The sequence below is a fragment of the Oculina patagonica genome, chromosome 7, assembly GCF_052425735.1.
Source record: "Oculina patagonica isolate OP01 chromosome 7, crgOcupat, whole genome shotgun sequence".
Taxonomy (NCBI): domain Eukaryota; kingdom Metazoa; phylum Cnidaria; class Anthozoa; order Scleractinia; family Oculinidae; genus Oculina; species Oculina patagonica.
This window is the reverse complement of record NC_135764.1, coordinates 12246263-12260505: the sequence shown is the minus strand read 5'-3', so window position 1 is coordinate 12260505 and position 14243 is coordinate 12246263. Positions and strand designations below refer to the sequence as shown.

Sequence of the window (14243 nt, the reverse complement as noted above, 5' to 3'; positions counted from 1 at the left end):
ACACTCCCTTGAGAAAACACCATTGAAACATGACATTAAATTAGCAACTTGTTTACTCTTTAACACTTTATTAGTATACAAATAAGCAGTATTTACAGAAAACTACGATTTTAATTAGTCAATTCAAAAAATCATTTTATTCCCTTATTACTTAAATGTCAGTTGTGAACACCGGCATCATCTTTTTAAAAAACGAGTACCTTTTCTTTAAAAGCTACAGCAATGCGTCCCTCATTAGTCACTGTCATCCCTTTTAAATAGCAACCAATTCGTTCATCATGGATTTGAGTGCTGCGCACAAACTCGCCATCTTTTGTGTATACTTGCACATGCAGGACATTTTTCCCTGGTTCTTTACCAGCGACCACGACATGTTCACTTGCCCGGTGAAATGCAATTCGGGGATGCGGATAACTTCCTTGAATTCCTTGAAGCTTAAACTTGTTAAGATGGTCGCCGTGTTCACTGAATATGTGAACACAGGAATCTCTCTTGTCCACTACCATAACACGGCCATCATTAGTAGCAGTGATATCCTCCGCACTCTTTAATATATCTTTTTCAAACGTGCCAACAAGCTGTCCATCGGTCTCATACACATCAACCACAGCATAATTCCTCAGTACCAGTACTTTGCCACTGTCGGTGACTGTCAATCTGCCCCAGTCTCCCTCTCCCATTACAGGAAACTTGTGATGCAGGTCAGCGGTGTTGTTTAATTCGTAAACAACGAATTCATATGTAATAGCTCTGGGCTTCAATCTGACCAGTTCAAAGATAGTGCCATTCACGTCTGTGGTTACATCAAGAACATCCACCTTTTCATCCAATTCATCATTAGGATTGGTTAGACTCGTAAATGTTCCTGTACTGTCAAACACCTTTACGTTACCATTCTCAAAGTCTGCTAAGATAAATTGTCCGCTGGAGTTTGTAGTGATACCCGACGGATCCTTCAGCTTGTGCTCTTCTTCGCCCTCCTGACCAAATGACCATGGTGTTACACAACAGTGCTCCATGCCCTGTTTACGCAGAACTTTAGTTACCCTTTCGTCACGCAACGGATCAACTTTGTCTTCTCCGATGTCTACAGTAGGCAGCATCCAGAAATATGGGACTTGACCGACTGTTTGCGTGACATCGTAGATAACACGATTTACGTGACAGACACTGCAAATGATTTCCTTGCGGTCGGCTTTACTAAACAAGCCCCTTACTGCCTGAATGCCTTTCTTGAGCTGAACATTAAAACTATTCTGAACTGCTGACAAAGAGTTTAGTTCTTTAACGCACACTGTACAAGGTTCTATGGCGTCCGCGGGATTGTCTACTGTCTCTAGTATTGTCGCCATAACTCGATATTGCATTGCGACAATGCGGTCAGAAGTTCCTAGAGCTTCATTATTAAAGGCTTCTGTTGCTTTTCTACGGGCGTCTTCGAATCTTTTCTTTGCGTTGAGAAGCTTCCTCGTAGCTGATTCATCCAGGTCTGTAAGCTCCAAAGTTCTCATTCCTTCAGCGAGAGACATTGCCTCGTCACAAGCTGCTTGTGTTGTTACCGCGTCGTTCTCGCTTCTGGACCTTGCCTTTTCAAATACTTTATAAAGCAATTCTATTCCCTCCTCAAAGAAGCTGATACTTGCCAGCAAATCTTTCCTTGATAATCCATCCAACTTGGACTTGATATCGTCGATTTCACGCACGATCAATCCACGAAATTTTTGATCCGTTACATCACCATCTTTCAGCTTCTCCGCTGCCTTATCTCTGCCTTTATTCACAAGCAAGCCAATGGTGGCTTTAAACACAGCTGTTACAATCGAAGACATAATCGTCAAATAAAAGAACTTTGAAACTATTTTCTGCCAAATGACAAAGATATTGATTGCAGCGGCGTTGTACACGAAATGAACAAATTCCACAAAGTTGTGCCTACAAATTAGATTTCGAAACAAAGAACTAAGTTCTAGTCCAGTGCCTCTCAAGAGTGTATAATAACTTTTGCTGACGCAATGTTTGTTAGCCTCTTAACAGCTATGGAAACAATGGGATCAAAAACTTGGTCTCAGATAGTGGAACAATGCCTGTCATAATAAATGGCACGCGATGCATGCAGAAGCGATGGCGTTTCACAAGGGGTCTTACATAATTTTGAGGAAAAACTTAAAGTAAATAAAAGTAGCTGACACCTTGTGTGTGAAAAAACTGTTATCCAACTGCAGCTTACATTTTTTTAAACATAATAAGCTTGTTAGTGATTGTATAGCTGTTATGAATTCACAGACCAAGGATGCAAATAATACATTTTCTTCGTAGATTTTCTCAATTGGACAACAGTAATATTTTATTTTATATTTTTATACTTTTTAGAGATTTCCCTATGTTGTCTCGACAAATATTGCGTTATACTGTAGTGTGATATCACGGATAAACGACATACGATACGCGCGAGCAAGCTTTGAAGCTGCGAGAAAGGTCAAACGGTCTCTTGCTGACAGTGTCCCTTTGTATTATAAGAAATAAAAATTTCTGTCAACTAAATCTAATAGACCCCATCATGTATAATTAGTCTCTTTCGTTTATACGTACATTGTAGTGTTCCATTCTAACTGCACGGAAGTATTTTGCTTGTTCGTTCGTTCGATGGCATAAAGCGATGTTACGCCATCGCTAAAAAAGCTTGCCAATATTAAATCATGTTTTGACTTTAGTCCTTTCACTAAGTAAGGAAAATAATAGTAGCAAAATACTCCCGATTTATTTTTTTTATTGGATCAGAATTCTCAGACCTCTTTTAATAAATGGACCTGGCTTTGTTATATTACATTTGGTGTTTCACATTATTCAATTGCGAAAAAATCCTTAAAATTCATGAAAGGGTGTGATGCGAGTTTCAAGCTGTAATGTGTTTCCTTCTCTGTAACTTAGCACAACCCTCCATCTAATTTAAACCGAAATCCTAGTGTCAAGTCGTTCAGTCGTTTGTGTTTGATGAGAACTTTATTTATTATAATTCAAATAATATATGTGAAAGGAACAATAAAATCTGAAGCAATATCAGACCACACGTGACACTCAGTGACACAAAATGCGCGGGAAAGTTTATGGAAATCAGATCAAGTTACTCCAAGATATTTTAAATTTTAATTTTTTTAAAATAAATTTTCGTTTCAGTATAACAGCAGGTTCTCCGACTTGAGTGAAACCTGATCCACTGTAATGACAAATTGACCGAAAAGAAAGAAAAAGAACGGTTTTGTGGCATTGAGAGCTCAAGTAAAGTATAACACGTTAACGATACATACCATAGCATCCCATAGCATACAGTGTTAATAATAAACTGCTTTATTTTGCAGTCCAAGCAACTAGGACTGAAAGATGCCGTTATATTGTCCTGATATGAAAACAAATACATACTTATTTTGTATAGCGGCGACCCTTGTGTTAGGAATTTCAGTTGTATAATTTATAATCTATTACACGAATTTGATTTCATGTCTTCAAAATCAAAGTATTGCAGTTTGTACCACCACCCCCCCCCCCCCTAGATTTAACAACTAATCTCACAACTAACCTCACAACTAATCTCATAGTCAGACGTGTCTTTGATCAGATCATAAGAGCATTGAATAATCACGTTTTACCACTCGTTTGCTGCAGCCGATAAAATAGTTACCAGCACAAACAAACGATCATTGAGAACTATAGAAGGGTTCCTCTAAAGCGAATATGTTTGTGCACTTGTATTTATTGCATGGCTTTACGCAAAATTGAATTGAACGGGCAAAATTGTCGAAAAACTCTTGATTTGTCAAGGCGCCAAGTGTGTTATTGCAACCAGAAAAACTGAAAAACTAAAAAAACAAAAGAAAAAAACTAAACTAAAAAACACAGTTGCCCCTGCCAGGAAAACTTGCCCCCGCAGAGAAAAAAATTTAGGTACGGCCCTGATTAGCGGTAAGACCATTAGTCGGACCTTGAAGAAACTGTCGAACTGTCAATTGTTTTAAGGTTTTAAAGTTTGTTTTAATATTAAAAAAGATTGGGTCTTAGCCAAAAGATTTAAAATATGGACTGTTTCGTTTGTATAGGAAAATTTTCCTATTGGGACAGTAATTATCTTTGAAAATCGTTCTCAGAAACTCCAATGAACGGAAATTAAAGAAAAACAAAAAACAGAAAAATGATAATATTAGGTTCGATTAAGTGTCTATTTCTGGAGTTGAGTGCTTTGCGTTATTGCATTATAAGCGATTTTTACATACGTAGCTAAAGAGGTCTATAGGCAAATTTCTCATGTCAATCTTTCACTGCCGGCTATTTAATTAGCTCTAGTCACCCTGTATAAAGTTTTATTATATGGCTACAATAGTACGCGCGCTCTGATTGGCTGCTGAGCGGGCATTATTTTCTTGTAATGACCGGGCATTATGAAAATTTTTCTCGGCTCGACGGTTTTTTTGAGTTGTGAGTAGAGGCTACTAGCAAGAGGGCAAAAACAACAAAAAATGCCGACAAAATATAACTATCTTTTCAATAACTGAAAGTCAGAACAATATAAGCATACCGATACTTCTTTAGTATGAGCGACGAAGAGAACCACAGAGAGCGAGAGCGAGTTTTACCTCCAGTGTTTTTTCCCTTGATTATACTCTTCTTTTGAATAGTGCTTAAAGGCCATATAATAAATAACTTATTAACCTCGTCCGTTCGGTCATTACAGGGGAATCTCAGACCTCGACCTTGATGGATTGACCTCGCTGTCGCTCAGTCAATACATCAAGGCCTCGGTCTGAGATTCCCCTGTAATGACCTCACTCTCGGTTAATAAGTAGTATTTAATATTTCCTATATCTTCAGAGGGACTTGTCACGTTGTAATTAGTTACATGTTCTCCGGTGGCTAGGGTTGCCACCAGAACAAGGAAATTTGATCACATCACCCCTACGTTAAAGCAACTCCATTGGTTGCCGGTTGCTTGGCAGCTTGAAGTCAGAGACGCTGTAATGGCTTATAAATGTTTGCACGGACAAGCACCAGCATATCTGCGCAGCAAATTTATTGTTAGAGCTGACGTCCATTCTGTCAATACAAGACACCGAAACAAGTTGGATGTCCCGCTATTCAAAACAGCTACAGGCCAGCAGTCATTTGTATTCAGAGCTACTCGGCTTTGGAACGAACTACCAAAGACCCTAACAGACGTTAATAGTTTGAGTATTTTTAAGGATGCTATAAAACGTCGCGCTTGGAAGAATTTTATTGAAACATAGAGCCCTTTTAAACGTAGCACTTTTTGTCTTGTGACATCATGACGTAGTCATGACGACACAAGATAATACTACAGGGGACAAGGTGCATTCCATGCGTATTTGCTTTCTGAGGCCGCGGAATTTTCCCGCCATGTCAATATTTTTCCTGCCATGTCAAAATTTTCTCTTTTTAGTAAATGCCGAAAAATGCGATCATCAGATTTAAACAAAACAGATGCAGACTTCTCAACCTCAAAGCACTGGAAATCTGGAGATTGAGGTAAAAAAATCTGGAGATTTCAGTAAAAACCGGGAGACTGATCAACTGACGGACAAAAATAACTAAAAGAGTCCTAAAACCAGGCGCTAATCAAATGACTTGTTACTCTGTCAGTTTTTCCGTGAGATTTCTGTTTCTCGTCGTGAGATTGAAGTGAAAACCGTGAGTCTCAGGACAAAATCGTGAGACTTGAGAGGTCTGCAGATGCTGTTTACACTGACAGTTGCGTTTATTTTTAAGCTTTTTGTTTGTTTTTCTTAGTGATAAAAGCAATCACACGAGATTCTCACCATTCTAGTCATATTAGTCAATCAGATAATAGCTACCATTTTATGATTTTGGTACAGCAATAGGGGAAAAGCATGTCTTAAACAGGATTGCGCCTTACAGAACTGTAGGTATGTCGACCGACAATATGCCAGGAAAACCTTTTTTTGCCGTTTCCATTTTTGATTAGATCCGATTTCAAAGATGTAATAGACCGTAGTAGTCGAACCACATGTGTGCCTTTACTTCAGTTGACTAGCTAGCTTAGGCAAGTTAGAATTTGTGCTGATTAAACTAGTTCAAAACAACTGATCCCGTGGACATTATTTTCCTTGTGTGTCTTCAATTTGAGTATCACTCGAAGACACACGCGAAAGGTCAACCATGAAACTTTGCTTGGTAGTGTGCGTGAGTTTATTGAAACGTGAGGCTGAAAACGTTCTTATCAGTCACAGACACAAAACAACAAAGGAGAATCTGTGACTTTTGTTGACCTTTTTAAGATATTTTAGAATTATCTGTGACAGATAAATGCTTATGAATCTGTGTGTGTCTGTATTCTTTTTGTGCTGTTATCGGAGTCCTATAACTGTTCAACGGCTACATGCTGGAGTGTACTTTGAATTTAAGTCAAGCCTGCTTGGAAAAATCGCTTTTGATAAGGTGTCGGAAACAAGTCGCGTGACAATAATAAGTACAAACATTATCCGCCTGACAGAAATAGCAACGATCAATTAGTATGAATCAAGATGGACGCTTAATTACCGTGTGTGATCGGAATGGATACTATTAAGGCATCGATTTCAAAACTTTAAGCATGTAATCTTATACAATAATTAAAGATAGAAACTTCACAGACAGTTACTCAGAGTTTCACGCACGAAGCGATCATCAGACTGTGTCGTTAGATGCGGTGAAATACAATTTAAACTACGTTCATGGAGGACGGTTGGAACGATCCTGTCTCTGATTGGCCGTGTAGTACTTGTTTTCGTGCCTGCACTTGGTAACAAGCTCAGATCTTTTGTTCAAGAAGGTGGATCTGTCAGCTGATAGTATGCAGAGCTTCTCCGTCAGAAACAAATTGCAGCGTGACGGGTTTCCGCTGTAAGCGCTTGCTCTCGTGACAATGGACCACATGATCGAAAATTCGGTGTTGTTGTCTTTCAGGTCCCAAATCTTATATATATTTTTTAGTTGGATTTTAAGCCTTTCGCGTGAGAACCTTTTGTAGTTGGAATAAACCTTTGTTTTTATCTTTAACTGTGAAATCGTGAAGTTCAGCGCAAGCATTCACGACAAAGGTTTCTGAATTGACAAGTGAATAAAGAGTTTCGTATATCGTGTTGTGAATGTCACAACTTTTATCGAGCGACAAAAGTAGCTTTAGTTTTAGTTTAAATTTTAGGGGTGAGGAGTCTAAATGTTTCTTTATGTTAGATGCACGCCTTTTAATTTTCGATATCTTTACAAGCAATAAATAGACGTGAAAAGCGGTCTATTTTCAAATAAATTAAACTCTGAAAAGAGTCACAAGACAATAAGCCCAGAGGGCCTTTGATTACTTGAGTGTCGAAAGTAAATTGCGATTGCTTTGGTTTTGCATTGCTACGCTTAGTGATTGGCTTAAAAATCTCGCGCCACTTTCTCAGCCAATCAGAACTAAAACCAAAACCAATCGTGACTCGCTCGCGCACGTTTTCCCGCGCTTCGTGCCGGCTACATGTAATTGCTTTGAGTTTCGATTGGTTCACAGGTTTGTCTGTGCCCTTTGTGATTGGCCAGAGTAATAACTTTGGTTTTGGTTTTACGATACTCAATTGAAAACTGCTCTAATTGGTGCCCAAGGCTTTCCCGGTTGTTTGGAAGTGAGGATATTTCACCAAAAATCTAGCCTGCGTAGCAGGCGTCGAAAGGGGAGGGAAGGGGAGTTGGGAAGAGAGAGAGAGGAGAGGTCCCAGTTGTTCAAAGGGTGGAGAAGGCTATCCACCGGATAAATCGCTATCCAGTGGACAACTGTTTAACAAAAAAAAAACTTCGCTATCCACTTGGATAGTGATTTATACGGTGGATAGCGTTGTCCGCAATTTAAACATTTATCAGCCACTGTTTAATTACTTCGCCGTTTTGTTTTATTTTTTTTATACACCGTTGAGTTCACGGTAGCTCAGGCAAAATCGTTGGATTTCTGGGTTATTTATAGTAATTAAAGGTTGATTTCAGTAGTCCAACAGTCAACGATATTTCAAATGAGTGATAGTAATTCGGATAGATATTTCAATCTATCCGATAGCAACAGCACTGAACGTTTGGGAAATAAAAATTTAGTTTGCTTTAGATGAATGCATTTCCCGGCATTTTAGATAAATTAAATGTGGGGGCTTTTGGATAAAATACGAATTTAACTACATCCATGAATTTGGAGCCGTAAACAAACAACTTTTTCGGGAATGCAAATTCACCTACCTCCGCGTAAACTCGACGTGTGAGCTTTCTATATCGAATTGAACGATCAAACTCAAGATACTTTAAGCACATGAACCAGTCTATCGTTTGAAGGAAATACCTTTTTCTTTTGATTCAACTGGAGTGTGAAAAAACGCGTTAAACACAAAGTGGCCGAGAACTGGACCCGGCCGAGAACTGGGCCCCATACTGTACTGATATTCACCATTGTGAAATTGCACTTACTTTGACAAGTTAAAGTTATTTTTGTAAATGAAAAAGGTAACGTCATTGATGTCACGCAGTGTTTTTTTTTTTAGCAAACTAGATGGTTTGCTGGTTTCTGACTATGAATGGGGGTGTGATCTTGCGGTATATTTTTTGAGCCTGACTCCGCCATAAAACTTTTTTTTTATTTAGCAAGAACTGTGTCGATTTTCATTTCTGAACAATTGGTCGTCAAGTCGTTTGTCACAAAGAGTAGAATGTTTGTACAGCATGTTTTGGAATTATTTTAGATTTGGTTAGTAAGACGCTTCTGAAGACCTGAGCAAAACATTGGGAATGTACAGTATTAATAGGAACTTGAATGGAATTTTTCACAAGTTGGATAAAGGTATCAACTGAAAAAAATGGAATTCAAAATGAGAACTTGGATTTTGTTGTAATTAAATTTTATCGCGGATTGGATGCATAATATCGCGGCTTTGAAAGTCTTCAAATAATTAGAAAGGTTCCTTTCTTCCTTTTGATCTTATTGTTATTTTCATGTATTGATTATTCGAAAGTGGTTTTCGTTGATACGGAAAAAAAAACGGGTTTTCACTGAATTGCTTGAAGTATTTTTAGACGTGATAATATTGGCTTAATCAAATTACATTGTGCACGAAATATTTGTTATTCTTTTGTCTTGAAACTTTGAGGAAATTGAAATTTTTGTTTGACAGTAGTGTATGAAAGGCATTTTATAGAACTGAATAAAAAATAAGAAACATTGATAAAGGTTATTTCAAAGATTTATTTTGCCTGATTTTGAAGGCCGGGTTTCAGGAGTTTTAAAGAGTGCTGGTAAACGGCTGTATGTTGTTTGTGATTACGGATCTTATTTAGTTTCGAACGCTCTAATTTTTGAAAGGTTAAAACAGGTTAAAACCGGGCGGTTTCATGAGTTTTTTGGGTAGAAAGGTACGGTGGTGGTCAAAAAAAATGTTTAGAAAGGAATGACTGTAGTATTATAGCACGTAAGTCGGAGGTTTGCGTGAGTCACGGGGTATAGTATGCGTGAGCTGGATTTCCGGCGTCATAACGGCATGTTTTGTTTACTGAAAGATACACTCGACGTTTAGTTAGCTTAGTCGGCTTGGGAAACTATTTTAAAAATGAATGTTGTAGTAGTTAATTAATAGTAATCTAGAATTAACCCACTCTCGATTGGAGTCTGTTCTGGATTCGCGCTACCTTTTCGCCGCGAAGGAATTTTGTAAAATTTCGCTAGTGGAAAGAGGTACTGTAAGAACAGTATCAATAACTCAAAAGGAGGAACTTCTTTGTAGCTCTGAATTAAGACGTATGATAAAATTTTAGAATAAGAAACTTTCGATATATGGTTTTCATATTGTTTTTGTCAATTTCCTTTTGTGGCAGATTTTTTGAGAATCAGCTTTTCTTTCGTGTGATGACAGACACAGGACAGAACGAGAGGTGGATGAGAAAGATGCCGAAGATGAGTAGGCACCGAAAAACGACAAGAACCGTCAAGGACTTATCTTTAGAGGGCGGGGAGTTTTGGCATACTGTATTTTGAGGACTGGACTGGACTAGTAAAACGCGGACTAGTAAAACGCGGACTTGTAAAACGCGGACTAGTATAACGCGGACTAGTAAAACGCGGACTTGTAAAACGCGGACTAGTAAAACGCGGACTCAGGTAAAACGCGGACTTGTAAAAGGCGGACTAGTAAAACGCGGACTAGTAAAACGCGGACTTGTAAACGAGGACTAGTAAAACGCGGACTTGTAAAACGAGGACTTGTAAAACGAGGGCTTGTTAAGCACGGACTTGTAGAACGCGGACTTGTAAAACAAGCGCTTGTAAATCGGATAAAACTAAACGGTTTAGCGAGCGAAACAATTTGTGTTTCAAGCTCTTGTGTGTTTCATCGACGGCATATTTCTAGCTTTTTTGAGCACTCTATGGTCTGTTTTAGCGTGGAGATGTTTTTGCAGTATAGCACATGTTCGTTCTGCAAACCCCTACTAAAACAACGGGATTGATGCTATGAGTTGTGTGCATATGTTTCATTCTTTCCACTACTTGACGTCTGTTGAGTGCAGTCGTTTGTATTGCTCGCACGAGGTAGAACGGGGCCCGTCCAGAAATCAACAGTCAATCGTAAATAAAGGTGACGGGCCTACACGACTCCTACGTTCGTGACATTAGAATATTTGCCGTTAAATGTTTAAATTCGGTCTTTCGACCTTATTTGCTTCTGACTTCTTTCTGAGGTTACTGTTTTTTTGAGACATTATGTATTGAAGAGAGCCGTAAGATGATTGTGGCCAAGGAATTCGAAGTGTCTAGAGGCGTTTTACAAGTCCGCGTTTTACTAGTCCGCGTTTTACTAGTCCAGTCCAGTCTACAAGTTAAAGACACATCAAGACCACCCCACTGTGAATTGCCATAGCACAGACAAAATTATAGTCAATATCGTATGTGTTTTTAAGAGAATTACATAAGAACCAAGGCATGTCTTGTCTTGCCTTACATTGACATGCAATAATTTGGAAATACTAAGCTCGTAACAGTTTAAGACAGAATCCATCAGGAATTTGAGTAACATTAATTTTAGTTACGCAAAAATTGAGCACCAGAATAATTTAAATCCTTGTGTTCTTTCATACCTTGTTAAAGGCTTGACATGTGATAACACCAACATAACACCAACAACAGTTCTTTATCAGTGGGGATTGAAGAAAAAAATGGAAACATCATCACACAGTTGACCCCCATGCAAAAACACTCCAGGATGTCACGGGGCTGTTTGGTGTCCGTCTGCCAATTTCTAACTTCAAATTCCAATGTAAAATTCACATTAAATTTTCAATATTTCTTAGTTGTCTAAATTTTACTAATTCTTTTAAAAAAACTATCACCTGCCAAACATCCCCAAAAATCACTCAAAAAATTACAAAATACCGCAATACATAGATACATGGGATGAGTGAAGTTTCCTTGGATTCCTTGAAACACCAACAAGATATTTCCGTTTAAGGTGGCTGATAATGGGTTTCAGTATTTCCCAGTCCTTATACTTTGGTTCAGGACTAAAAGCCTTCATCAATTGCTATTACAGTAATGGTATGAAACAAATGTTCAATCATTCATCAACAAGTTGTGATCATTTTCTTGACAATAGTAGTTCCCCGGTAAACGGTTGTAGTACTGTCCCATCAAAGTGCAATGCCTGGAAAATACCGAAAAGCACACGACCTTCAGGTGAAACCGCACCTTACAGTATTACCAGTACACTGCACTTTGCTAAGTCTTAAAACTTTACATTGTCTAGTCGTCTACTTCAATCGTTTAGTTGTATTGTGTGAGATACATTTATAAATTGAAACCATCATGTCATTAAGTAATAATGCAATCTCGACAACGTTCTAGATATTATATTATGCACACTAATACAGCTCATGCAAGCCCTGTGACAAACACAGTCGGACTGAGTGCTACTTAAGTAACTGCTTCGTGGTTTCTGCTGTACTGAACCCTGCCTTTCAAGGCAAAGCGCCCGATTTTAAGCTTCTCAAGCTTCTCAATGTTCTTGTTCATAAAGTATAAGCGAACGTGACCCTTACCTTTGAGCGGTGTTGTGTTACAAAGATGCGATTTATAAGGGCTAACCCCAGGGGGGGGGGGGGGTACTCCGGCTTGTTAATGACGGGGATGATCGAAGGATTTTTTTGGGTTTGAAATTTTCGATTCCGGGATTTTTTTGGGTTAGAAAATTTGGCAAGTATTTTTTTGGGTGACTTGATTTAGATAGGGGATTTTTTTGGGTATTAAAAACGAACTAAAGTGCCTTGGCGCGGCCTTGGCATATGTATGGTATGATGAATATAAAACAAAACGAGCGTTCTTTGTGTTATGTTATAGCCCTCCTGGCAATTTAGAGGTAATTTAATTTGACAAGGGATTTTTTGGGGGGTTATTTTTGGTTCGGGATTTTTTTGGGTAATGTTGGAAGACTTAGGGATTTTTTTGGGTCCTGAGTTTTGCCTCCATTCGATCACCCCCGTCATTTACAAACCGGAGTCCCCCCTGGGGGGCTAACTCACCGAAAACGCTTCAAAATGGCCCGAGAAGCGGGCGAACAACAAAGAATACAACAAGGCAATAAGGTTACGGTAGTCGATTTTATTAGCAGAACATTACATATTATTCCTTTTGAAACAAAATCGTTGAGTTCCCATACAAAACCTAATAAATCGCATCTTTGTAACACAACACCGCTCAAAGGTAAGGGTCACTTTCGCTTATACTTTATTTGAATAATTCACATAGTGCGCTTGGGCCGCCTGTGAAATAAGTTATTACATAGAAATTCTACGAAAAGTGTGGACTCCCGTGCGATCCAATAGCAACCTGAAGTCCGCGATAGACAGATTTGACTTTTATCAAACAGCTTGACTCAGCTCTTGACTCTTGACTTGGTTAGCTGCTTGATAACCGGTCATAACTTTAAATTGGTTGATCATTTAATCGACTAAATTAAACCTTTAGTCCAAACTACCTGTGCTTTGTGCTATTATATTTCGTAAACATATCTCCAAAATAATGAGAACATCCAATGCTGAACTGCAGCCAACTAATTGCTTCCATTATGCCCTATTGAAAAGATACATTCCAGTGGAATCGCCGATTATTCAAAAAGAAACAAAGTCATTTCAGTCTTAGGATGGCCAAATATTTATATTTACCTACTACAATTGTTTACAATATTTACAATTATTTACTATCAATTAATACTCGTTCGTCCAGTATGTTACCGGCATTAGGCTCCGGTGCTTGACCGCACCCCAGTAGGTCTCAATAACGTTTCTGTTTTTTTTTTTTAATAGAAGAAATTACCACTTGAAACTGAAGACAGCTGCTCCGCGTTAATCCATATTTCCGTAAGTTCACGGCGTGCGATCGTCCAATTTTTGCTAACTGTTGCAAATTAATTTATAAATTTATATATAAACATACTAATGCCATAAATCTTTTTGTTCATAGAAAAAACGGCTTTCAGAAGAGGAGAAAACTTCTGGCAAATCGTTGCTCGATAATTCGGTGAGTTAGTAAACGTGTAATTCAGTGTCAGTCATGTGTTCCGTAGCTGTCTGCGGCGCAACTACGCCCGTGACTTACCGCGCGTCACGAAAGGCTTGAGAATCGAATCCATTTTTCGATGTCGACTCTTGAATTGCTCGTTTGAAACAAGTTTGTTTGTCGATTGTATGTCGCGGTCATGGTTATTTGGCTATGTTTAGTGCACGATCTGTACGCACTAATATTGGTATTTATTTTGATTTTCTCTGGCACTTAGAGCGATGATGTTACAGGACAGTTTCCAGAGGAGGCAAGTGCTTCCGTTACAGCCGTAAGTATTATTGCAATTAAAGTTCTTCAACAATTTTGTCGTTATAAAACTTAAAACAGTTTGCAATTGCAGATGGAAGCGTCTCGACTCAAAGAGCTTAAAGCGATGCCAGCATTTGCAAGCCAGTAAGAAAACGGCGCGAACAGTTCAATGGTTTTCAGTTCTGATTGGCTGGCTTCGTTATTTTCCTGTTTCTGATTAGTCCACAGCAGCGGGCTAAAATACATTTTAGCCCGCTGAATTCTCCATTTTAGCCCGCAAAATACGCCACAATGCCCGATGAAATGATAATTATAGCTGTTCCTACCGCCCCAAGTGCATGACGTTAACAATGTAAATTTATTTGGTCTTCCT

General features: G+C 38.6%; 1 protein-coding gene across 1 annotated transcript; it reads right to left on the bottom strand.

Annotated features, from left to right (window-relative positions):
* Window positions 1-51: 51 nt before the first annotated feature.
* On the bottom strand, window positions 52-2289 carry LOC144659907 (uncharacterized). The gene has a single exon (XM_078520428.1). It carries the CDS (start codon window positions 1827-1829, stop codon window positions 186-188), a length of 1644 nt encoding a protein of 547 aa, XP_078376554.1. The 5' UTR covers window positions 1830-2289; the 3' UTR covers window positions 52-185.
* Between the last annotated feature and the right edge of the window lie 11954 nt (window positions 2290-14243).

Bases quoted from the DNA above. Each gene is read 5' to 3' on its own strand.
- LOC144659907 (XM_078520428.1), bottom strand. From the start codon at position 1,829: ATGTCTTCGATTGTAACAGCTGTGTTTAAAGCCACCATTGGCTTGCTT.